The following is a 26,116-nucleotide window of genomic DNA, read 5'->3' as shown; positions in this document are numbered from 1 at the left end:
CAGCCCAACTATGTGCAGGCCCACCCTGGCCTCTGACCTAGAATCCCAGCCCCACCACAATTATCTGGAGAATCTTGGGCAGGTCCCATCAGCTTCAGGCAAGCCTATGTTTGCTCATCAGTGGAATGAAAGGTTTGGCTCATTAGCTGCAAAGCCCCTCCTGCTCTGGCATTCAAAACAAGGTGGGGGGAGGGGAAAGGAGGATGAAGAAGCTGCCCTTCTTGGTTCATCTCTGGATAAGCCAGGGCGAGAGTTCTGAAGGTTAAATGCGGCTTCCAGTCTGCTCCTAAGGTAGGGCAGCTGAGGCTTGGAGACAGAAGGTGGCCAGAGGTCCCACTTCAAGGTGGAAGCTACCCTGCCAGCATTCAGGTCAGAGATAACTTCCTGGACTGCACCAGGAAATAGCTGCTCAGAAATACTCTGTGTAAAGGAGCTATGATTTCATAGTTATACATCACAAGGCTATGCTGGGCTGACAGTGGGTGATATATACAACGGAAGGGACATGGGACTCTCAGGAAAACCTGGACTTTTCACCCCACCACCTTCAGGGTCAAGGCCAGATTCCTTAGATGGTAAGACGCTACACCAGTTGGCTCTGCCTGCAACTATTCATCTCCCATCTACCACAGCCACCTAACCCCACAGTCGGACCATGCTGACACACTGGAGTGCCTCTTCAAGACTCCAGGCCCTCTTCAATGTGTGTCCCCTGCAGAGAGGTCCAGACACCTGCATTCCCAACGAGGCTGCCACATGCTCCAGATCAAAGGCCTGGACCTAGTCATTTCATGAGTCCCCAGAATGAGGCACCAGCTCAAAAACATCCATGGGGTTGAATCTGACTGTGTGAACTCTACAAAAAATGAATCGAAACCTGTAAGATCCCCAGGAGAGATCTGTCTCTCCCCTCTGCAGAGCAGCTAATGTCTTCTCTTGGCTTGGATGGTATATTCATTCATTCCTTCATTCAGTCAGATAACGAGCCTGAGGTTTAAGAAGAAAACAAAACAGGCAGACCACCTCCTGCCCTGATCTCTTCTTTATACTGAATTGCATCACGAATTAGGAAAAAAAGCTACAAGACACCACCTCTCTCTTCAGGACATCAATGCAGTAGGCACACATCCCTCAAAAAGCCCAGGAGATGAAACAAAATATTCTAGAGAAATGAATCCCATGAATGATTTTCCACTTGGTTCACTTACTCTTTCATAAGCATTAATGGAATGGAGGAATATTACAGGACACACAAAAAAGGGAGGAGAAATTCTAAGAAATGCTCTTTCTTATTATAGATACTAATTTTGCTTGAACTTAATAATACATAGCACAACATTTTCCAGTTAGGAATTCCCAAACTTCATTCCATCCACCTTTATTCACTTCTGGTGTCATGGAGACTGTTGGACAGGAGACTTTAGAGGGCAGGGATCCTGCCCATCTGGTCCCTCACTGTCTCCTTGGCCTCCCAGAGGAGCCTAAGAAGTTGTCCTTGAGGCAGATGAATGAATGAGTGTAGGTGTGAGTGAATAAACTGACAAGTGAGTGACCCTAAGCAAACCTCTCCTGACTAAATGCCATTGAAGGGAGGGTCAGAACCACAAATGAGCAAGTGACAACATTACCACCTCACCCAAGCGAAGTGGAATAGTACAGTGTTAGAGGTTCAGGCTCTGGGGCCCCCTGACCTTCGAGTCCTGGCTTCTCTACTTGGCAGCTGCGTGGCCTTGGCCAAGTTACTTACTTCCCAAAGCCCCAGTTTTCTCATCTGTAAAATGAGCATAGTAATAGTTCTACCTCCTAGGGTTGCAGGGAAGATGAAATGAGATCATCCCTGCGAGGAGCTGAGAACTGAAAGGCAAACACTCCATCCCAAAGCCCTATGTGCTGACATCCCCTAATCCCCAACAAAGTCCTGGGAAGTAGATGGGACAAATGTTATAAGCCACATTTTATGTCAGAGACCGCCAGTGTACATAGAGACTAAGGGGCACCTTATTGTAGAACTGAGCACAGACCCTGCACGGACCCAGGTTACTTTTGACTTTGCAGGAAAAGCCGAGTGCAAACTGGGAGCTCTGAGTCTCACCCCTCCAGGGTGCGTTTCCTCGGCTGCTTGGATGCAGGTGGAAACACCAAGCAATGTCTGTTACCCCCTCATGCTCATGATTTCTGCATCCAGGAGCCCAGGCAACCCTCGTCAGGATGAGGAAGCTTTCACATTCAATGCCAACCCACTTTGAATGCCTCCTGGTTCCCCACCACCTCCTCCCCACACCCCCAACACACCCTGATGAACCCTCCCGATGGGCAGCCCAGGTGGGCCAGCGGGGTCTGAATGTCCAAAAGAGAGGCTATGCCTAAAATGGGCAGGGGGATTTGAGGGCAATTTTAACTTTGATCTTTGCATTTTCCTCTCTTCCAAAAGACCTACAATGACTGTATGTAACATTTATAACAATCAAAATATTATTTACAAGAAAAAAACAAGACTTTATCTCAAATGAGCAGGAAAATGTAGGCCTAACAGTGATGGAAAAGTCAGCTTGTCCTCCAATGGCCAGCCTGTGTGTGTGTATGACTTACAGGAGAGAGATTTTTTTTTTCTTTTAGCCAACAATGAAAAGAGGTGAAATTGATAAGCAAGCCTGGTTTGGGGGCTACTAGGAAGTCACTGTGTATACACATGAAGTCTCTCCCAGTGGTAGAAATCCTCCCATTTGCATTTCATTCCTGTGAGTCGAGAATCGTTTGGTTAAAACTAGCATGTTGCTGGAGAGATGGCTCACCTGTTAGTGTGAATTAGTGTCTCAGTTCCTTTCCAGGCTCAAGGTCATGCTTGGCACAAAGACACCTGAGGTGTCTCAGCCCAGTGAAGAGGAATGTTCCAGCAAATGGGCCAGGAATTGCCCTTCCGATTTCCCCCAGGCCTGGCCCTGCCCAAAGTCAGCCTTGTTTCCTTACCTTTGAAACAGGCCACTGAACTGGAGGATGTGGGCGGAAGCCAGCACTCCCAGTACGTCTTCCAAGTTAATCTCCACCTCACTCATGTAGAGGTTCTTCAGGGCCGTGGCGAAGGCTGGGGAGGCACAGCCAAGCGAGCCATCGGTGTGGGGCTCTGCACACAGGACACCACCCAGCGCCCTCCCTCACTCCTGCAGCTGGGCAGGCAGAGGTGCCCTTAGAGAAAATGCGCCACCTCTGACCTGGATGCAGGCACCGCCCGGAAGCTGACGATCTGTGCTACCAGCCTTCCCAAAGGAGTTGAGGCTGAAGCTAAAGAAAGCTGAGCTTCTGCTGAAAGGATCCTCCTTTAAGCCTGTTCTCAGGGGTGAGACCATCCTGGGTTCTCCCCTAACCTGGGGTCTGTGGCCTGCGCAGGGATGAGACTGCCCATATAGGTGTAGAATTTTGTGTGCACGTCGTGTATTTTTTTTTCTGGAGACAACATATATCTTACAGCAGATTCTCCTTGGAGTCTAGGGACTTCCAAAAAGGTGAAAGACTCTTGGAAAGAGCCAGAATAATTTGATGGTTCAGGAACTGAACTGCCTTGGCTAGGGGCCAGATGGACTTAGCTGATTCACCGTCAGAGTGTCCTCTGGCGACAAATGGCCCAACTAGTGCTGAAGTTTCCTCATCGAGCAATTCCTAAACAAGTGCCATCACATGACATCACGGATGTTGCACAAACAAAGAAGTCTGCCCATGAGTGGCTGTGAGGGGATGGGGAGAGAGTGAGCCCAAGTTGGGGGAGGTAAGGGGTGGTCCTTGGCAGGAAGAGGCCGGTAAAGTGTTATTTGGGAGCAAGGCTCGGCCTGATGGCTTCCCTGGGTGGGTGTGAGCCTAAAGCGGCAATTCCTTTTGTGCTGGGTCCGTCTCTGAGAAGCCGCTGTCTTCTCCCGGTCTCTGCATCCTTCACACCCTTTCTCAATGACAAGAACCTCTCTTTAGTAGCATTCCACCTTCTTCCATTTCCCCAAGTCACCCTAGCCTTCTCGCCCCTTCTTTCTTTGCGCGTTCGGGCCTTTTTAATAAGAAAGCACTGAACACTGTCTACTGTTAGTTTGTTTTGCTTTGTTATTGCTTGTGCATTTTTAAATCTGGGAGGACCATTTGTTCAATGGCATTCTCAGAATATAGACGGGTATATACATACCGACTTTAGTGACCAGTGGGTCATTGATCTTCAAGGAAATGATGATCCTCTTTGCAGGGGATTTTTCTTTGGTCTTCTTAGGTGATTGAGCTAGTAAAGGAAATGAGATGATGATGGCAGGATGTGATAACCGTGGTGAAGACACAGTGGGAGGCACCCGCCACCCTAGCATGACCATGAGGTATCAAGATATGTATCACACTATATTTTATTTGTTTCATAGATGTAATTAATTAATTAATTAATTAATTTTTGTGTGTGAGATGGAGTTTCACTCTTGTCGCCCAGGCTAGAATGCAGTGGCACTGTCTAGGCTCACTGCAACCTCTGCCTTCTGGGTTCAAGCTATTCTCCTGCCTCAGCCTCCCAAGTAGCTGGGATTATAGGCATGCTCCACCATGCCTGGCTAGTTTTACATTTTTAGTAGAAATGGAGTTTCACCATGTTGGCCAGGCTGGTCTCGAACTCCTGACCTCAGGTGATCTGCCCACCTCAGCCTCCCAAAGTGCTGGGATTACAAATGTGAACCACCGCGCCCGGCCTATAGACGCATTTTTAAATACTTATTTACTTTGAAATAGTTTAAGACTCATAAGAAGTTGCAAAAATAGTGCAGAGTTCCCACGTATCCCTCGCCTAACTTCCCCCAACGATCCTACATAGCCCTGTGCATTGTCAAAACTGAGAAACTGATGCTCACACTGCATTTTACATATTTATGACCTCCCCCATCCTTTCTCTTATTAGGCTTTGAGCAGTTTAAGGGCAGACTGAACCTCAGTCATTTCTGTACCCCGAGCACCTGGAGCAGTGCAGGCAGGCAGTGGGAGTGCCACCTGCTGCAGGGTGAACATGGGACTGAGGTGTCCATGTGGTGGCTATTGTCACTCTGCCCCAGAGAGCTCCACTCTGGGGATCCCTGCCACCAAGGATCTCCAGGAGGAAGGGAAAAGGTAGCCCAATTCATTGCTAGCCAATGCCATCCACTCAGTCATCCTAGAATGTGAGCTACAGAGTAGCACTGCTCTCAGGTCTCCAGAGGTGCCCCACACCCTTGGCACAAAAGCCAAGGCCCCACTAGCAGCCCCAATTCCCACATGGCCTGCAACCCCTGCCCACCGCTCTGCCCATCATGCCCCCATCTACCCCCTCACCGGCATGCTCCTTGGGATGGTGTGGGGCTTCCGCCCTCCCTTCCTCATCGGGGGTCTTCTCACATGTCCCTCCCCCCGAGAGGCCTTTCCTGACCCCAAATGTAAGGTAGCACCCCACTCCCCCGCTAACTGATTTTATTCTTCTTCAGAGACTAATTTGACCATGACCTTCTATTTACTACTCTGTGTCCCTGTTGTGCTTTTCCCCCCAGCAGCTCAGCTGAGGTGGTTCACTTGCCGCTCCACCCCCTGGGCCCATCCCAGGCTCGCGCACACTGGTGCCAGTAAATACCGGCTGAATGAATGCAGCACATGGATTCCATCACCAGGGAGCTCAAGGTTCCAGATAATGAAAAATGATGTGAGCCAGAGCCAAAAAGCCCATCATCCTGTGCAACTATAAAGAAAGAGAGAGCAAAGGATCCTTTCCCCTCCATCTCCCCTCGCTGTCATCCGTCACCTGGCTCTGTGCTGGCTCTCACTCAGTAAATACTCACTGAGAACCTACTAAGCACCAGGTTTGTTCCACTCTGGGTCACATTCTTCTCCAGTATGACTACACGGCCTCCCATCTGCTCACGCCAGCCTGCCATCCACCCCATGGCAGGGAGTAAATGGGAGGATGCATGTGAGTGCCTGGCACACAGTAGGCATGCAGGAGGTGACAGTTAATATTATAATGTGTCACGATATTTGTCATGCTTTCCCATCATTTTGGGCTTGTCTGTCCCCTCAGATGGTAAGCTCCTAGCACAATGCCTGGCATAAGCTAAGCATTCCACATAGGAAGGAAGGAAGAAAAGAAGGAAGAGAGGGAGGGAGGGAGGGAATCAGTTATGTCACAGTAAGTGAAAGATAGGAATTCAGTATTCCCTCCAGGTTGAGTAAAACCCCCAAATTGGATAAGATATCAATAATTTGTTCATACTCTTCCCCAAAGTTCTCCAAAGCCAAGGTGGTTAGTTTGTTTTTAGTAAGTGGGCCACTTCCTCCTTGGATTCCATGCTAGAGAATAAACACGTCCTCTCCAGGACAGCTGCTCCTCCAGTCTCCATGGAAGGAAATCAAGCAGCTGGAGAGCCTGTGCATCTCTGCAGAGTCCAGCACTCCAGGGTCTGGCCAGAAGTTCCAGGATAGCAACACAGATGATATTGAGAACATGAAAGTGATAACCGTGAGACAGGTATGCAAACCACCATTGTGAGATATTTTCGCTTTTAAAGGCACATGAAGGACTGTGACTGTTCCTATTGAAAGACATGAATCCCAGGGCTTGATCGGTCCATGGAGCTTGCGAGGAGACCCTGGAGTTGTGACAGTCCAGGGCACTGGGATTTCATCTCTGCACCTGCCCTCTTGTCTCTCAGCCAGGCGTAGCCTCTAGCAGGGAGGCTTGGATCAGAGTCCTGTCTTAGCAGGGCTAAATGTTTTCATTTTAGGGACCCATTCTAGACACGTTAAAGACCGTAACGTTAAGGACTCCATTTCCACTTCCAAATTCTCCTGCTTTTCCACGAACTCACTGTCTGGCTCACCAGAGCCTTTCACTGATGGCCTGATGAATGTTTTGACTTGAATACAGGGAAGATGGAAGAGCCCAGTCTGGCCCTTGAAGACACTGGGACAAAGGCTTCAGAAGAGCACAGAGGCTCATGAGCCAGCACCAAGCTTGTTGTAGTTCTACAGGAGCCCAGCTGGCTCTCACTGCCTGCACAGCGAGGAAGGGCTGAGTCAGATTCCCGCAGGCAGTGGGGCTCTCCTTCCAGGCTCAGGCTCAGGGAGGGGGAGTGACTGAGGGCTCCGGCTGCCTGTCTGGCTCTAGAATAACAGGGCTTTGCTGTCATGTCTTGGAAATAGAAAGTCCGTCATGACTGGTATGCTGGCTGGCTTTGGGGGCCTCGAATTTTCCATGGCACCTGCTTATGAGTCAGCCCGAGGGGATGCCAACCTGTAGCCCAAAGCAGCAGCTGGCAGTGCAGATGGAGACGACTTAGAGACCAGGTGAGAGGAGGCTGGGGTGGTCAGGACTGGAAAAGGAGGCAAAGAAAGAAGTGGCCTACATTCTTTCTGGAATAAGGTGGAAGAGAGACGCGAAGAGAAGAGGAAAGAAAAGCAAAGACAACAACAAAATTGATGCACACATGTGTGCCTCGAACCAGCATGCTTAGGGCCAAACAAGCCACAGATATCAGAACTCCACCTTCCTTCCAGAAAGCTCTTCAGAAAATTCCACATAGCCCATTTTTTCTTTTCAAAGAAGTAGGTAGAGTCTCTATGTCTGGGCTGGCCATACAAGACTCGGGTTATTACAAAGATAATAACTGGCATGTACTGAGTGCTTGCTGTGTGCCAGGCCTTGTTCTAGAACCTCACACCTAGTACCTCCTCTACTCTTCAAAGCCGCATCCTAAGAACTATTATCCCCATTTTACACTTGAGGAAACTGAGGCTGTCATGGGATGAGATAACACCGTGGAGCCTTGCTCTTGACTGCTAGAGTGACCATGGTCTCAAAACAGATAACCATGTTCCAAGCTGGGACCGTCAAGCTAGAGGGCACTGGGGCTCCAGCACTGGGTGCCAGGGAGGAAGTACCTCGCAGAAGCTCCTCCAGCTCCCTCAGGGGGTGTGTGGTGCCCTGCGCCAGGGCTTTCAGGTAGAGCTTGGCCAAGGTCTCAGACTGAAAAAGCTGGGGCTGATGGAGCTCCCATTTGAAGCCCAGGCACTAGAGAATCACATCTGAGGACAGAAAATGATGCTGAGCAAACACATCAATAACGTCCCCACCCAAAGATGCATCAGCTTCCTCTCCCCCAGCTCCTTTGCTTGGTGGATCATTAAGCACATGAAGCAGGCAAGCAGCCTCCCCAGGCATCTCAGAAAGGAAGCAGTGAAGTGTGGGCCTCGGGGGCTTAGTGGCTTTGAGGGGGACACCAAACCAGTCTTACAGGGTCACCCAGGACATGTCACGTGTCCAGGACAGCTGTCGGCTAACAGCTGTAGGACTTCAGAGGCACTCGTGCTGCCCTCCAATGTGGGGAATGAGGAAAAGCTTCGTGGAACGAGGACACTGTCTGGGGCACTCTTGGGGGGCCTCATTCTGGCTTCCCCTATGACAGTGTTTCTCAGCCCCGGCACTGTAAACATTTTGGGCCAGATACGTGCCTGTTGGGGCGCTGTCCCGTGCACTGTGGATCCCCAGTAGCAGCCCTGGCATCTACCTACTACATGCCAGTAGCACTCCCTCCCCAGCGGTGACAACCAAAAATCTTTCCAGACATTGCCAAGTGTCCACAATGAAGCCAAATCACCCCCCAGTTCCCTGTTGAGAACTACTGAGCTATGAATGCCAAAGCATGACCCATCTGAAAGGCAATAGCAGGCCCACCAACGAGGGTAGGATTCTCATGACCCTCTTTGACAATATAAAGAAGGCTCTTTGCAAACTGTAGAAGACTTTCTTCAGGGGCATCTAACCTGAGGATAAAATCAGTGATCACTAAAAGAAGAGGCTTTTTGATAGAGGAGGGCAGATGGCGAAACCAAGGATGCCAGGCCAGGTGAGGCTCAAGAGGCCATGGGGAGAGGACTCTGCATGGCTCAGCTCCTGTGTTGTTAGTACAGAGCTGGGGGGAGGAGAGGTGCCTAGAACCCTCAATCTGAGTGCCAGACAGGACCTGAAGGGCCACTAGCCCCATCTACGTATTTCTTGATTTTGCCATTAGTTTCACGGTGTGACCTTGGGTACCTGATTCTTCTTCCTGCTATTATTATTGTTATTCACCAATGTTATGATATTGTTTAGTGCTGGGGTTCGGGGGGTTTGCATCTCAAATATTACATTGCCTTAGGTGGTCGGTTATGCTGAGTTAGAAAAATTCTCAGCCCATCAGGGTGATTATAGGCAGGAGCGGAATTGTGGATACAGCATATTCACTCACTGGATGTCAATTTCCACTTTCAGGATGGCCAATGCATGGCAGCCATCACTAATCAATCCAGAGCTCTTTCTCTCATGCCAGGAGATGGTCTCAGACTACTTCTCCTGTTCAGAGTTGAAGGTGAGAAAAGAATTTATTAGCCTTTCTTTGGAAAGGAGTCTGGCTCTGATCTCAGGCAGTCACACCATGCAGTAGGCTTTATCCAAAAAAAAAAAAAAAAAAAAAAAATCCGCTTTAAGAAGCTGCCTCCTCATGAGGCTCAATGAACCTTTTTCTAGCAAAAAAAGGACCTATCCTGATTCTTGATCCTGCCTCAGAAAAGTCCTCTTGAACAAGTGCAGCTGTGAACGTCCAAGTCATGACTGGTTAGAGCCCAAAGAGACAAAGAACAGCTGCTTTATGCTTGCTGCACTCTGTTTAGTCTTTCAATACAAAGACTACTTTTTTTTTTTTGAGATGGAGTCTTGCTCTGTCACCCAGGCTGGAGTGCAGTGGCGCAGTCTTGGCTCACTGCAACCTCCTCCTCCTGGGTTCAAGTGATTCTCCTGCCTCAGCCTCCTGAGTAGCTGGGATTACATGTGCATGCCACTACGACTAGCTAGTTTTTGTATTTTTAGTAGAGACGGGGTTTCACCATGTTGGCGAGGCTGGTCTTGAACTCCTGACCTCAAGTGATTCATTCGCCTGGGCCTTCCTGCTGGGATTACAGGTGTGGGCTATTTATTGACATCAACACATTTGTCTTTATCATGGTGAGGAGCATATGAAAATGTGTTTACCAAGCTTGGTTTCACTTACTGCACATTTGACAAATATTTACCGGGCACATATTATTTCTTAGACGCTGGGAAGTGGATAAGAATTGCAACTTATACACTAGCGCCCTGGCTTATGGACTGGTCTTCTTCCATAAAGACCACAAGATGCCCCTGAAATCAGCAACATTCTGGCTTAATCCACAGATAACACAAACTCACCTGCTTCCCCACTTTGGATGTCCTTGTTCTTGAAATTCTCAAAGAAAAACTTCTGGATTTGTGAAATGCATAACCTCAAGAGAAAATGCAAACATAAAATCCAGGAGTTAATACTGACGTTTTTCTCCAACTACAACATGCATTATTCTAGCATAAATGTCCTTAAAGCACCCATTGATCAAGCTAATCATATCTCGCCCTTTGGAAGAGTTTCCTCAGGTCACCATTTGCCGATCTGAAAAACTGTAGGCTTTCTGATAGCTGGCTCATAATGCTGATTGCTGTTTTCAGTTTGTGGGTAGGCCTTACCGAGGAGATATTTGAGGCCATAATTGGCTGCCTGAATGACACCTTATTCAGTGTCTAAAACATTATCTAGCATATAGTAGACACTCAGTAAATATCTGCTGGGAGAAAAGAAGAGGGTTCTGCTCATTTCTGGGATGTGAACTCACCAACAATTTTCTTTAGAGGTCATACAGGTCCCATTCTCAGTGTGTCCAAAAACTAAACTTAGCATCTACCCCAAATCCTACCCTGCTCACTCCGATTCTCATTTCAGGAAATGGCACCACCAGCCTGCAGTTGCCCAAGCCAGCATGCTGAGTGTTGTTACATCTCATCACTTGCCTAGATCTTTCGAATTTGTCCATCTCTTTGCTGTTCTCGCTATAGCCTTAGTCTAAGCCCCTGTGATCTCCCTCCAGTCACTGCCAAAGTCTCCCAGCCTCTGGCCCTGCTCTGCTCGGAGGCCTGCCTCCCACAAAATGCAAATTTGGTCTTGTCTCTCTCCTGCTGAGAATCCTCCAGCGTTTCCCCATTGCTCTTGGGGGAAAGCCCAAACTCCTTAGCACGGCTAACCAGCTCCTGCATATTTCTGCAGCCTGGTCCCTCAACGGTCCCCACTCCAGCCCTTCTCAGCAGCCTGCACCTGGACCTGCCAACTGCTGCTTTCATCTCTTGCATGCACTGCTCCCTCTCCCAAATGCTCTCCTCCTCGCCTTTCCCCTTGCTAAGCTCCTACTCATTCTTCAGAATAAACTTCATTGCTGCTTTCTCTGGGGATGCTGGGCCAGTGGCTTTACCCCTGCCCGTCCTGGGATTTCCCCCTTAAAACTCCTTCTGGAGTGTCTTGTGGCTGCCTGTTTACTTGTGTATCCTCTGCAAGACAGATAGGGCATGTGTTTACTGCTATGACCCTGGCACAAGCCATCATGCAGGTGCTCAGCAATATTCATTAATGAATCCATGACCACATAGATAAACACCATGGACTCATCGTGCTAAGCCAGGAAGTGAAACAAAATTTGAGTCACATATTCGCAGCTTAAAGACAGTCATCCCAGAAAGCCAGCCAGCCAAGAGACATTTGTGACCACAGCTGCTCTGTGTCATGCAGTGTCAACTTCACCACGCTGTCTCCAACAATCCCAGGAGACCCCATGGGTCATGGTGCATGCAGGAAGCATGGGTGGGAGCCCGTGTCCAGAATATTGCCAACTACGTGCTGCCCTTTCCAAGGGGGGAGGATGGCTGCCAATGACTCAGCCTAAGGCAGGCAGTGGGAGCTGGACTTGCTTATTTAACAGGAGCAGTGGAGATCTGACCCAAGCCACCCTCGCTTCCTCCCTCGATCCCCCTCGTGGCTTGGGTGACACGTCTGGAAAGAGCTGGCCAGAGTCAAGAGTTCAGACCGTGATCCCAAAATGGAGCCACAGACTTTGGAAAATATGGCGCAAGGTCCATGAACTCAACTACCCTCACAAACATCAGTGTCTTCGGCTGAGCCAAGGGATGCCGGGAAACAGAGGCGAGCACACTGCCTTCTCCTGGGTGTGAGGGCTGCTTGTCAAGATATACCATTCATCATGTAGGCTCTGCTGTTCCCAAGGGCTGTGGTTCATTTTAGGACCACTGGAAAAGTGAACGGAACACATGGCATCTGTGAGTTGTCTCACTGTTTGGGACTCAGTGGTCCCATTGCAATGCCTGGTGCGGGGATGCTGGGAACGTGCTGTTAGGCTGGAGCTCACGCCCCCAAGTCATGACCATGATGGAGAAAGGCAGAAGGGGAAGAAGAGGAAGTAAGTTTCTCATGGACATACAGACTTCCTGGAGCAAACTATCCAAAGGGCAAAATGCCAATTTGATTAACTAGGAAGAATTACATAGACCTGGGGCTGGACCCCAGTCCTTCCATTTTCTGCTTCTTGGTCCCAGAGGAAGGGAGGAGTGAAAGAGTGAATGTTTGGAATACCTTGCACGGACATGCCTTCAGTTAGCATTCTCTCTTTCATTGCCTCTGTGAAAGGTATCAAGATAAAAATGGAGTTATGATGTGTTAAATACCCTGATGGAGCCTGGCATGGTATCATGCTCCTATAGTCCCAGCTACATGCAAGGGTGAGGGAGGAGGACCACTTTAGCCCGGGAGTTTGAGGCTGCAGTGAGCTGTGATCACGCCTGTGAATAGCCATTGCCTTCTAGCCTGGGCAACTGGGTGAGACCTCATCTCTAAATCTCTTTAAAAAAACAAAACAAAAAAATCCACCCAACAAATAGAGGTGGGGAAGGCCAGGAAGGGAGAGTTCTCACACATGAATGCCTGATAATAAGAACTATCACAAAAGATTCTGCAAAACCTACAACCACACACAAAGGCCATCACAACCTCACACACAAAAAAAGTACTGCGAGGACATCTGCCTTGCAACTCAAACTGGTGTCACCCTTGTTATGGATCCTTGTAGCCAGGGACAATTATCTCAGAGCAATGATGTAATCCTCCTCACTTTTCCTTTAAAAACCTTTGTCTTGCCAGGCACGGTGGCTCATGCCTGTAATCCCAATACTTTGGGAGGCTGAGGCAGGAGCATCACTTGAGCCCGGGAGTTTGAGACCAGCCTGGGCAACATAGAGAGACCCCATCTCTACAAAACATTAAATAAAAAATTTAGCATGTGGTGGCCATGTCTGTGGTCCCAGCTACTTGGGAGGCTGAAGCGGGAGGATCAATTGAGTCTGGGAGGCTGAGGCTGCAGTGAGCTGTGATTGCACTACTACACTCCAGCCTGGACAACAAAGCAAGACTTGTTTCAAAACAAAACAAAAAAACCTTTGTTTTCCTTTACATCCCTGAATACACACGTAGTTTACAGTGGCACTGGTATTGCTTTGCAACGCCTGTTCCAGAATAAACATCAGCATCTTTTAGAGAGTCTTCCTCTCCTCTCTGTTTGTTATTTAGGTTAACATGGGTCATTGTTCTGTAGTCCCACTATCCCAGAACTACTCTCTGGTTAAAAATAAATAAAATAAAATAATATAATATAAAATAAAAATATAGGGGTCCCTTCTTCCCATTCTTACCTCTTAAGCATGACCTCCTCCCACCCTTGAATGGACTTGGCATTGCAGGCAGAAAGGGAGAAAACCACTAGGCAGCCTCACCAGCTGGGGACAGGGAGGGCTCTGGGTCTTTCCTAGGGCCACAACCCCCTGAGCCTTCGTGGGGGTGCCCCCTCCCCAGTCTGGCCTGAGACACACCTCCCGTGCTGGATCTCTGGGTTTCCATGACAGCACGCATCGATACACGCCTGTGGACCCCAGGGACATGCTTGACACATGTGCATTGAGCGTATATGTGCCAGACACTTTTCTAAGCTCCTTACATGAATCATGTCATATAATTCTCACACAACCCTGTAAGACAGTATCCCTGATTTGCACATAAACTAAGGCACGAAAAGATTAGGGTACTCGCAAGGAAGTTAACATTTCCTCCTCTCAGCCTCCTCTCCCACACTCGGTGCCCCAGAGCCTGCAAAACGACCAAGGTAAGACGATCAGCAGCCTGAAGATCAGCACCTCTGAGTGGCTGACCAGGAACTCCCTGCGTCATGAAAACCCAGACGCGGCAGAAGGAAGTGTTGGCCAGCTGGGCACAATTACATACCCGAAATAGACGAGAAGCTGGGAGCCTGTTCCCTCAGCTTTCCATCATGAATGACCCTTTCCGTAACTCAAGAAATAGATTGGTCCAGCTCCTGTCCAAGCAGACAGCACCCCCAGGTGGGAAAAGCAGCAATGACACCATCCATGACACATGAACACAGTTTGCCAGGTGGGGCAGAAACAGCCATGTAGTGCTTTGGGGGATATAACGTATGTTGCATGGGGCATTCCAGGCCCTTACTGACAGTGGAGTTTGCCACCTGAGAGTTGCCTGATGCCTGAAGGTTCACAAGAGTTACCAGGAATAAGCCCTTCATGTTATACACAACCTTTATTCTTTCTAAGAAGTTACTCACAATCATATGGAACAAATTCCTATTGTGAACACAAAGAAAAGATGTGTGTGTGTGTGTGTGTGTGTGTGTTTCTCTTTCTCTGTCTCTTTTTTATTTTTAGAGACAAATCTCCCTCTGTCTCCCAGGCTGGAGTGAAACGGCACAATCATAGGTCACTGCATGCAGCCTCAGTCTCCTTGGCTCAAGTGATCCTCCCACCTCAGTCTCCCAAGTAGCTGGTACTACAGGTTCACGCCAGCATACCTGGCTAATTTTAAAATTTTTTGTAAAGACAGGGTCTCACCATGTTGCCCCATGCTGGTCTCAAATTCCTGGCCTCGAGCAATCCTCCCACCTAGACCTCCCAAAGCACTAGGAAGACAAGTATGAGCCACCATGCCCAGACAAGTTTGTGTTTATTACAGAACATCAGTTTCTCCCATACTCAGTAGACTGCACCAGTGACTTCAATTCTTCATCCCTCCCTCTGTCCAAACCTTTTGCCTCCATACTGCAAAGTTTCTCTCCATAAGGAGACGGAGTGTGTTTTCTGTCCCTTGACTGGGAGTTTGGCCACGTGACTTGCCTCAGTTCATGGGGCCTAGTGAATGTGAAATGGTGAAAGATTTGAAAGACACATGAGCTCCTGGGCTTACTACCCTTGTGCCCTCTGCTGTCACCATGATAAGCATGTGCCCAGGCTAGCCCACTATCTCAGGAGGAGGACAAGAGGCTCATGGAACAGAGCCCAAGTGCCCTGGCAGAACCAATCCTGGATCAGCTGAGCACCAGATGCATGGCTATAGACGTACCCAGAACACCTGAGAGTATCTGCTGCTTCTGGACATGCAGCTTCCCAATATCACAAAGGAGATGGCCAGATGTGTAAAAGCTTCTCCCCAGAAGACCGGCTCCTCTGCCCCTGTTGTGCTGGAGGAAGGTGTTGTCCTGGAGGAAGGAACTGGGGAAGGTGCAAGGAGGCAGAGTGAAATAAAGGGGGTGTTGACTGGCAGAGCACAGAGCTGAGACACCCCAAGATGAAATCACCAGGATTAATTACTAAAATGCTGCTCAGGCAATAAAGAAAATAGTTCTGTTTACTAAGCATCTACTATTTGCCAGAAACAGTGCGAAGCATTTTCAATATATGGCTTCATTTAATCCTCAAGATGACTCTTCATCTTGAAGAAGGTGCTCTATAACCATTTGAAAGATGAGGAAACTGAGGCCCAAAGAGGGTTAGCCACTGACTAAAGGTCACAGAATTAGTAAGTGAAGAAGTGGAGATTCCAGCCCCATTGATAGACTGCTTTTAACAGTCCAAATGCCCAGCACCAAATGCCATTTCTACACCCCACCCCTCAGGCCACCGCCTCCAGTTTAGCTCAGTGACTCATAGAGACTTAGTTCTTGCTGCCCAGACCCTCTCATCAGCTTTTGGGATCACTTTGCCTCTGTTCCTAGGCCTAGCTCCAGCACCTGCATCCCTGGCCGAGCCCTGGCACTAAGGAACTCGGCAACGGAAAAGTGTTGGCCAGTGGCTCTAGAGAGGGAAGATTTGGCTACTCGCTGAAGAAAGATTGAGCAGGCAGTTCTTCTGTGCCAGGTGCTGTCCCAGGAGTACAGTCCATGCTCACTTTGATTTGGCTGTGAGCTCACAAGACTGATGCTGCCAGCCTAGGGATGGTAGCGGCATCAAGCCAGGTCCATGGCACCAGGGAAATGAGGTGTACCTTCTGCAATAGGGTTGCTACAAATTACATGTTTGTTTCCTCCAAACCTCGTGTAGAAATTTGATCCCCAATGTTGGAGGTGGGGCCTAATGGGAGGCATTTTGGTCATAAGGGCAGATCCCTCATGAATAGATTAATACCATCCCTCAGGGGTGGGTTCTCACTCTCTTAGTTGCCACAAGAGCCGGTTATCAACAAGAGCCTGGGACCTCCCCTCTCTCCTCTCTCTTGCTTCCTCGCTTGCCATGTGATCTCTGCACACTCGGCTCCTCTTTGCCTTCCACCATGAGTACAAGCAGCCTGAGGCCCTCACCAGAAGCTGAGCAGATGCTGGCACCATGCTTCTTGTACAGCCTGCAGAACCTTGAGCCAAACAAACCTCTTTTCTTTATAAATTTCTGATCCTTAGGTATTTCCTTATAGCAACACAAACAGACTAAGGCAAGGGTCCAGCTCTGTGTTTCCAGGAGAGGCAAGAGAGAACTCATCACATGGAGAAGTGAGGGTCTAGCCTACTGCTCGGAATGCCATGAGATTGAGAGAGGATCAATTCATTGGGTGAAAATGGACATTTACAAGCTGTCTAAACACTGAGCCAGAACTAACTAAGTTTTGTTTGTCAAAAAATCAGTTGATCCCTGGATAATAAACTCAGAATCCTGTTTGGGTTCAAAGTTCCCCGTGGGAAGAAAAATTGTAAAAAAAAAAAAAAAAAAAAAAATTCAATCTTTCTCTGCACTTTTGTAACCACCCACATTCTCAGAGGTAGTAGTCACTTATGACCCTGTCCATGCCTGAGGGCTGGCTCCAGAGGGAGCCTTCCTTGCAGATGTGCCCTTGACAGCCACTCCAGCCAATCAGAGTGGCCCGGTCATCAGGCACCTCCCCTCCCAGGAATGATGGGCCATTCCCTCCCACAAACCTTTGAGTCTCCATACCTGCCTGGGTTCCTCAAAGCTTCCTCAAAGTCTATGCTCAGAGCCTTGCACATCTGGGAAAGTGAGAGCAGGTCCCCAGAGAAAGGCTGTTTGGGCAAACGCCACCGGTTGGTTGAGCCAGTGACCCAGCGTTCCAGCCGAGCTTTGTGCTGCTTGGTAATCAAAGAGAGAGAAGACATCTTTTTTTCTAACTTCACATAAATGCCAGATTTTCCAAATTGTATAGCAGGAAGGAAATCAAGACAAATTTTACAGTGCTGGTTAAGTTTTGAACATGGCTAATATTTCTCACAAGACATCTCAAGGCAAAGATGCTGTATTCCATAGACCAAGGATCTCAAGCTACAAAGTAATTTGGAATTTAGGACCTAGGACAAGAGGTGTCAGAGGGTAAGAGGTCAAGGAGAAAGATTTTTTTTTTGCAGGTAGCTCTCTGAAGAATCCACAGGCAGGGATAGTATTAGGCTTTAAGTACTGTCCTTTGAGTACTTATCCTAACTTGTCATACAGAGAGATATTAAACTGTGGAGATCTTGAGCAAGGAATTTTTTTAATGGTGGTAAAATATAGAAAACATAAAATTGTATCTATTTTACAGTGTACAATTTGGTGGCATTTAGAACATTTACAATGTTATGCAACCAATACCACTACCTAATTCCAGAACATTTTCATTATCCCCAAAAGAAATTCCATACCCATTAAATTGTCACTCCCTGTTCCGATGTCCCCAGCCTGTGACAACCACTAACCTGCTTTCTAAGATTAGCCCCTATGTTCTGACTTTATGTTTTCACCTGTTCTGGGTATTGCATACAAGTGGAATCACACAATATGTGGCCTTTTGTGGATGGCATCTTTCACATAACATAATGTTTTCAAGGTTCATCCATGTATTGGTACTTCATTCCTTTTTAAGGCTGAATAATATTCCACTGTGTAAATATTCCACATTTTGCTTATTCCTTCATCAGTTGATGGACACTTGGGGTTTTTATACCTTTTGGCTATTGTGAAGAGTGCTGTGAATATTCATGGACAAGTTTTTTTTGAACACTTGTCTTTTTATTCTTTTGGTTATATGCCCAGGAGCAGAACTGCTCAGTCTTAAGACATTTTCTTGAGGCTCCAGGGGAAATTCAGCAATTTACATAAAAAAGAAGGACAATACCCAGCATGGATGTAAACCTTAGACTGAAGGCTCAAAGCAACCTAGCAAGGAAAAAAGCACCAGGAGGGACCCACAGGAATGGATGTCATTGATCCCAAGCCACCCAGGGCACCAATGGAGAGGTGACGAGACCATGGGCCACGGACTAGAGCATATGAGTTCAAATTTTACTTTCTAGTTGTGTGACCTTGAGCAAGTTACTTAACATTCTGAGGCTCTCAGGTCTCATGTGTAAAATGGAAATAATGGGTGGTGGTGGTGACGGTAATCGTTATTGTGACAATGACAGTGAGGATGGCGATGGTGGGGATTGTGGGGATATCATCTTGTTTCCAATGTTGTAAAAAGTATAAAGTAGAATAAAGTTTGGGAAATATGCCTTAGTATAGTGCCTAGAAGATGGTGGGTGATTAAAAACTGTGGAATCTGAGTCTAGATGTAGTCGTGCTGTCACGTAAAACGTCGAAGTAAAACATCATCAGCTCAGACCACAAGCCTGCTCTCTGCCCTCTGGACGGCGCTGCCTGGACGCGCTCTTTCCAGCCGAGTCAGCCAATAATGCTTGAGGTCCTCGGTGGTGCAGGACCCAGCCCCTTGTGGAAATTTGTCAAAATGACCATAAGCAAATGCTTCTTCTCATCACCTACATTCTTGAGAAACTGATCTACTTACCGTGTTCGACATTATCATGAATGAAAGTGGAAATTACACAGGAGAGAAAAGATAAGCAACCTAGAAGACAAAAGAGGTAAAGGTGAAATTTTCCATACTTTTCAAAATATTATGGAGGAGATTGGCCTAAAGAATCTATACTTTGCCACAGGAACAATAATGAATAAGCCTCGAATGTGGGTTATTTATCAATCAAAAGAATATCTTGTTGTTGCTGGGGTTTTTTGTTTTGTTTTGTTTTTTGTTTTTTTTTTGTAAGCAGGTGAATAGAGAGATCTCTGCTGTTGTTCTGGGAAAGTGGCTCAGATAAAGCAAAACAGAAGATAATCCTTTGCCGAAGTGAGGAAGACCAAAAGATAGCTATAAGTAGGCTGATCACATAATTGATCATTCAGACGAGGAGACTAAAGGGATGATATTAATAATTAGGCCTGGACAATGGCTGTAGGCCAGGGCTGCCCTGGAGCTCTGTAGACTGATGGTCACCCTAGCTTACAGGGTCTTGAAAGAGGAAGAGTGGAAGGACTTTCCAGTTATCTCTGAACATTATCAGGGCTGTTGGGTTACAAGCAACAGAAACCCATTTGATTATGGGGTTGGGGGGAGGTTAAGATTGATTGGAAGGATGGTGATGAGAGGAGGGTCTCATAGACTCAAAAGGAAACTGGAGAACTCTCCGGGAAAGAACAGGAAGCAGCTGCAGGGACCTGGGTGGCACGCACCAGGAGTTGGTGGCTGTTGTTGTCAGGTGCTGCCTCCAGCATGCGTCGGCTCTCCCACAGTCCATCTATGCAGGGTTCTTTTCAATCCAGATTCTCAGCAAGAGGCCCCAACTGGCCTGGCTTAGCTCAGGGGCCCACTCTTTGGCCCCTGAGGGCAGACACCTTGACTAATTCTCCCAACAGGAACGTGCACTGGGGAATGGGTAGTTCCCCAGAGCAACATCAGAGAAGAGGAGAAGTGGGTGAGCTGGTAAAATCAGCAGAAGCCACGGCACTTGATGACCAAGAACCTCAGTTGACCTCCCTTTGCTCCCCAAACAGCACTTCACCTGCATCACAGCCATGGCTATGTTCATCCATTCACCAACAAGCATCTCCTGTGCAGTCGCCATATGGAGAGAGGCGTTAGCCGTTTCTGAGAGACAGCAGTGAGCAAAATGCACACGATCCTTGCCTCATAGAATTTCCATTCCACTTGGGCAGACAGGTTTTTCTTTGCCTTTTAATTGCCTTAATTGGACTTTTTAATTGCAAAAGTATTAATAATATATGCTTGTTGTAACTAGTGAACCAATACAATGACAGGAAAGAAAAATTTAACATAGCTGCATAATATTACTTTTTCTTTTTTTGAGACAGGGTCTTGCTCTATTGCCCAGGCTGGAGTGCAGTGGTGTGATAAAGGCTCACTGCAGCCTCAATCTTCTGGGCTCAAGTGATCCTCCCACTTCAGCCTCCCCAGTAGCTGGGACTACAGGTGTCCGCTACCACACCTGGCTAATTTTTTAATTTTTCTAGAGCCAGGGTTGCCCAGACTGATCTATATTGCCCAGACTGGTCTTGAACTCCTGATATCAAGCAATCCTCCTGCCTTGGCCTCCCAAAGTGCCAGGATTATGGGCATGAGACACTGTTTCTGGCCGCATAATATTTCATACAGTGAATGCATCATTATTTATTAAAATATTCCTCTGCCAAGTCATTGAGGTTATTTCCTATATTTTATTCCCATAATAAAAACAATGGGAACAATATGCATATACATTATTTTGGCAGTTTGTGTACATGTGTGTATACATATATCTATACATGTTACCTATATCTGCATCTGTATATATATATATATGTATGTATGTGTGTGTGTATATATATATATCTTTGTGTTGCTGTTTTTATTTCTATGAAATAGTCTTCCAAGTGGTATAGTTATGTCAGAGATCTGTATCTTCAACTGAAATAGTTAATACCAATTCACTTGCCCCAAAATTGCAGCAATTAACATTCCTATCACCAATTTATAAGTGTTGTCGTTTTTTTCACAGCATCTTTAGTACTAGGTAGTATCATCGTATTTATTTTTGCCAAGCTGGTGAGTGTCAGATGGTTTCAGATTCTTACTTTAATTTGAACTTTCCTGGCTACCAGTGGGGTTGAGCATTCTTTTATCTATTTATTGGCCGTTTAATTTTTCTTTTCTGAAAACTGCCTAATCATAGGTTTTCCGCAATTTTCTACTGGGTTATTGTAGTCTCCTTAGCATTTTTTAAGGAGCTCTGTATGTACTGGGGACACTAACATTTTGTCTGCCATACATGCTGCAGAAGTGTATCATTTGTCTTTTGACTTTGTTTATGGTAAACAAATTGTTTCATTAGTATGAAAATATGTCCTGTGTGTGTATGTGTGTGTATTTCCTTTGCCAGTCTCTAATTTGAAAACATATCTGGAGCCAGGCCCAGTGGCTCATGCCTGTAATCCCAGCACTTTGGGAGGCCGAGGCAGGTGGATCACCTGAGGTCAGGAGTTCAAGACCAGCCTAACCAATATGATGAAACCTTGTCTCTACTAAAAATACAAAATTAGCTGGGTGTGGTGGTGCATGCCTGTAATCCCAGCTACTTGAGAGGCTGAGGCAGGACAGTCACTTGAACTCTGGAGGTGGAGGTTGCCGTGAGCCAAACTCTCACCATTGCACTCCAGCCTGGGCAACAAGAGCGAAACTCTGTCTCGAGGGGGAAAAAAAAAAAGAAAAAGAAACGTGTCTGGGTACAAACATGGCCCTGGTGTTTGTACCCAGCTGCTGGTGTCTTCATTTGCAATTGCATCCATGTATGCATGTGTGTTAAGAGCATCTTTGGCTGTTCAACCAGCTTTCAGAGGTGCACTTGAGTTTACAGCAATGTGTGTTTTCCTTGATGGCTGAGTTTCCACCTTGCGTGAGGCTTCTCCCACCTCAGGTAACACATACATGCTTTTCTGATCCCTTTACCTCACAGGAGCCAGGATGATGAACTCCTCAGCTTAAAGCCCTTCACCAGCTTCCCACTGCCCTAGACATAGACCCCCAAATCCTCAACGTGGCCTTAAGGAATCTGAGAAGAGAGAAGAGGGTTCCATTCTAAAGCAGACCTGGTCAGCACAGAATAAACCCCACGCAGGACTCGCTATGCCCACAGAGCACCGCTTCAGTTACAGAGAGAGGGAGGCTGGGGTTTGCACTCAGCTACCCAAAGCTCCTGCTTTCTTAGATCAATATCTAAGAACTTTTTTAGCTGATCTTGAAATCCAGAGACATCTCAATGGCCTGGAAATGTGTTCTTTTTTCATCCCACCAGGCAATCTGCCCCTTCATGTGTTTTGAGAGCCTGTGCCAAGGTCCCTGTGGGCGGGCAGGAGCTACCTACAATGGTCTCTCAGCTCCCAGACCCCTCCTGATTCCCTAAACTCCCTCCCTGCCAAGTAGACAGAGGCACCCAAGTCTAACACTGGGTCTAGACAGGTGCTAAGACAGCACCTGTCATTAGGACACATTTCTTGGTCTCTGAAGTGGCTGAAAAATACCCATTGTACTTACCGTTCCAAAGCCCTTTTGCCCACCACAGGCGTGTTTACAGGGGAAGAAGTGTGCCGAGTGGAGGAACTCCCATCACACTGGCCTCTGAGTTACAGGAGAGCTGGGGGCGCCTTCTGAGCCTGAAGCCTGGAAGCGTTCATCACATCTGGGGCTCACCCTTTTCTTCTTATGGGCCAAGGTGCTTTGACAGGGGGAGCTTGCCTTGGTTTCCTGGGTGGTTGTGAGCACCACAGCAACGGCAGGGAAGCTTCCAAGCACTCCCTGTTCCAGGGCCAGGTTTCAACTCAGGCTGGGGCTGTGTCCAAGGCCCTGGCTGAAGGGGAGAAGCTGTGAGTGATGGCATCTCAGAGACCAGTGTGGGTGCCATGTGCCTCCATTCCTGTTCCTCACAGCACCTGGGGCAACCCAGGACACAGCCTCAGTGAGAATCAACCCCCAAATCTTCAGGCTTCATCTGTCAAAGGAGAAGATCAGACTAGAAGCTTCTCAGATGCCTCCCAGCTCTGGCATTCTGGGGTGCTCTATTTCTAGCATCTTCTATCTGTGTTTTGACAAACATATTTCAATAAAAATTGAGCATTCCGCATTATTAAAAGCTATGCCTAATGAAGTACTTTGCTGATGATGATTTTTAATGCTGCTCTCTCTGGGAGCTAAGGACTGCCTAAAAGTCAAGGACAAGACCAAGAGTCTTCAAGCTGGCATCCAGAGTGGAAACGTTTGGGATTTTTTTGTTTTGTTTTGCTTTTTTTTTTCTCTGAGATGGAGTCTCACTCTATCGCCCAAGCTGGAGTGCAGTGGTGTGATCTTGGCTCACTGCAGCCTCCGCCTCCTAGGTTCACCGGGTTCAAGCAATTCTCATGCCTCAGCCTCCTGAATAGCTGGGATTACAGGTGCCTGCCACCACACTGGCCTAATTTTTGTATTTTTAGTAGAGACAGGGTTTCACCATATTAGCCAGGCTGGTCTCGAACTCCTGACCTCAGGTGATCTGCCCACCTCGGCCTCCCAAAGTGCTGAGATTACAGGTGTGAGCTACCACGCCTGGCCCTGAGTGCAATCTTACAGTGTCCTCAGCAACGTGGCCTGTGAAGCCCATGACCCAAACTAGGGGATGGGGAGGTGGAGGCCATGTGGGTCAGGGTCACATGGGTCACCACGGGTCCATCAAAGGCCTGGACCACCACCCCAGGGATCACAGAAATCCCTAGTTACAGTAATAGGAACCAGGAGGCAGTACAGCTTGTAAGACCCGAGGCCAGCCTCTCCTAGGTCACATACATCCTAAAGTAAAACAGGAAAGTAGCTGCGCTGCCTCCTGTGGCTGTGATCTAGAAACTACGAAACACTCTATAAATGCGAGGTACCCCTGAATTTATCTCCCACCTCAGCCCTCAAATCCTGTGATTCTACTCCTCCCAACACCATATTCTGCTTTGCACAGAAGCTGATCACTGTGGAATGTTCTGTGAGTGGCTTACCCATCTCTGCATCCCCAGAGCCCAGCAACCAAACTTGGACTTTAGAAAGTGCTCAATAAACATCTCTAGAATTGGGTAATTGGATGTCCTAGTCCATAACCACCACTCTGCCTGTGCACCTGCTTGAGTGCCACATGCATAAGTGTGCACATGTGATTATGTATGCATAGGTGTGTGTGTCTGCTTCTGTGTTTGAGTACGAACATGGCCCTGGTGTTTGTACCCACCTATGTCCTCATTTGCAATTGCATCCATGTATGCACGTGTGTTAAGAGCATCTTTGGCTGTTCTAGTAGCTTCCAGAGGTGCACTCCAGCTTAGAGCAATGTCTCTTGGTTGTGCATTGGATTTTGGGTTTGGGAGTGAGATGACAGGGTTTCATGGTAGTATACAACTGATCCCAGCAACTGCCACCAGGTTGGAGAAGCAGCTGATTGTCAGGCTTTTGGTGTTTAGTAGAAGCAGCAGCAGCTGGTGCTGCAGACAGGATTTGAGGTGGGGCCCAAAGGAGTCCACTGCTGCTCACCTCTCAGCCTAGCTCTTCTGGAGATCAGGAGGTAGGGAGGGACGTGCACAATGAGAGAACCAGTGGGAGAGGAATGTAGGCGACAAGGGGCTGAAGACACTGGCATGTCTTAGACAGGGGGGTTAGGAACCCAGTTCAGGGTCTGCCTACCATCCCTAGACGCTCAGGGGCAGCACGAGACAGGAAGCAGGCCTCTAACAGCTGTTGCAGGGGCCTCAGGAGCCAGAGGCCGAGGCTGCACTCCTGAGCCAGGTGTGGGCCCTCTCTCATGCTTGAAAAACAAACACTTGTTGTTAATTTATTTTCCTTTTACAAATGCAATGCATTTATAGGCACAAATTCAGAGGCAAATATTCTTAACAATAAAAATCATTTGGATTCCACAGCCGAATTCAGCACCATTAATAGTACATTAACATTTTGTATGTATACACATATTTTGGAAAATGCGGTCCTACTGTACTGTTTAACATGAGTTATTCGCTAAGTGTTAGACGTTTTCTCCTGCATTTTTGTACATGACTGTTAATGGTGACACTGTGCTTTTTTTTGAGATGAAGTCTCGCTCTTGTCCCCCAAGCTGGAGTGCAGTGGCGCAATCTCGGCTCAATGCAACCTCTGCCTCCCGGGTTCAAGTGATTCTCCTGCCTCAGCCTCCCCAGTAGCTGGGATTACAGGTGCCTGCCACCACACCTGGCTAATTTTTGTATTTTTAGTAGAGACAGAGTTTCACCATGGATGCTGTGCTTCTTGATGCAGAGGCAGATGGGGATTAGGGTAACCAGCCCCTTCTGCTGGACATGCAGCAGCTGGAGGTGCAGCCCACCCATCAGGCTGAGCTCCCCTCCAGGGCAGTGACAGAGGCTCATCCAGGCACCCACGCACGGGTGTGCACACACAGCTGCTGTGCACCTTCTCTCTTCCCTGACCATCATGTTGCTCTCCACTCCCCCTCGAGTCTGGTCCATGGCTTCCCTCCTAGCCCAGTGCCAAGAATATGGGGGCGGAGAGGGGCTGAGCAGAAGTCTGTGTATAAATGGACAGATTTCCTCTCTCTACGCTTCTCCTTCCCCTCCACCCCAAAGTTTTCCCTGCTAACTGTCCCTGGAATGTGGGACCCCATGTAAGATTTCAATTAACAAGTTTGAAAGACATTACCCTGGACCAGCTTGACATCCCACCTGCTCCACCATGGGCCAACCTAGGGATGCCCTCCAGGTATCACTTCTAGGGTGCAGCTGAGAGCGGGCTCCCTCTAGTGGCCACTCTGGGGAAGCGTCCCAGGATGCCACGCTCCCATCAGCCCCTAGGCAGAACCCTGGCCTTGGCTGAATCCATTGCTTTCTGCAGTGTCTAGTTCAAGGATCCGGGGCCTTCAGCTCACCCCCAGAACTCTCAACACATACATCCCCTACAGATCTCCCAGGAGCTGAGCTACTGTCCAAAGTCAAAGACAGCAAATACAAATAAATGGAAATAGCTTTCAGCATGTTTCC

General features: G+C 47.9%; 1 protein-coding gene across 1 annotated transcript in view; it reads right to left on the bottom strand.

Annotated features, from left to right (window-relative positions):
- BTBD16 (BTB domain containing 16) overlaps positions 1-22,815 on the bottom strand; it is a 66,847-nt gene extending 44,032 nt beyond the window's left edge. The window contains exons 1-6 of the mRNA XM_055353968.2: positions 22,614-22,815; positions 19,038-19,097; positions 17,195-17,343; positions 10,235-10,308; positions 4,163-4,252; positions 2,968-3,082 (exon numbers count right to left, since the gene is read on the bottom strand). Coding sequence (XP_055209943.2) covers positions 2,968-3,082; positions 4,163-4,252; positions 10,235-10,308; positions 17,195-17,343; positions 19,038-19,055 — 446 coding nt within the window. The 5' untranslated portion in view covers positions 19,056-19,097; positions 22,614-22,815. The remainder of the gene's footprint in view (positions 1-2,967; positions 3,083-4,162; positions 4,253-10,234; positions 10,309-17,194; positions 17,344-19,037; positions 19,098-22,613) is intronic.
- Between the last annotated feature and the right edge of the window lie 3,301 nt (positions 22,816-26,116).

This window comes from Gorilla gorilla, chromosome 8 (assembly GCF_029281585.2).
Source record: "Gorilla gorilla gorilla isolate KB3781 chromosome 8, NHGRI_mGorGor1-v2.1_pri, whole genome shotgun sequence".
Lineage (NCBI taxonomy): Eukaryota > Metazoa > Chordata > Mammalia > Primates > Hominidae > Gorilla > Gorilla gorilla.
The sequence above is the reverse complement of the archived record's forward strand: the minus strand, read 5'-3'. Positions and strand labels throughout refer to the sequence as shown.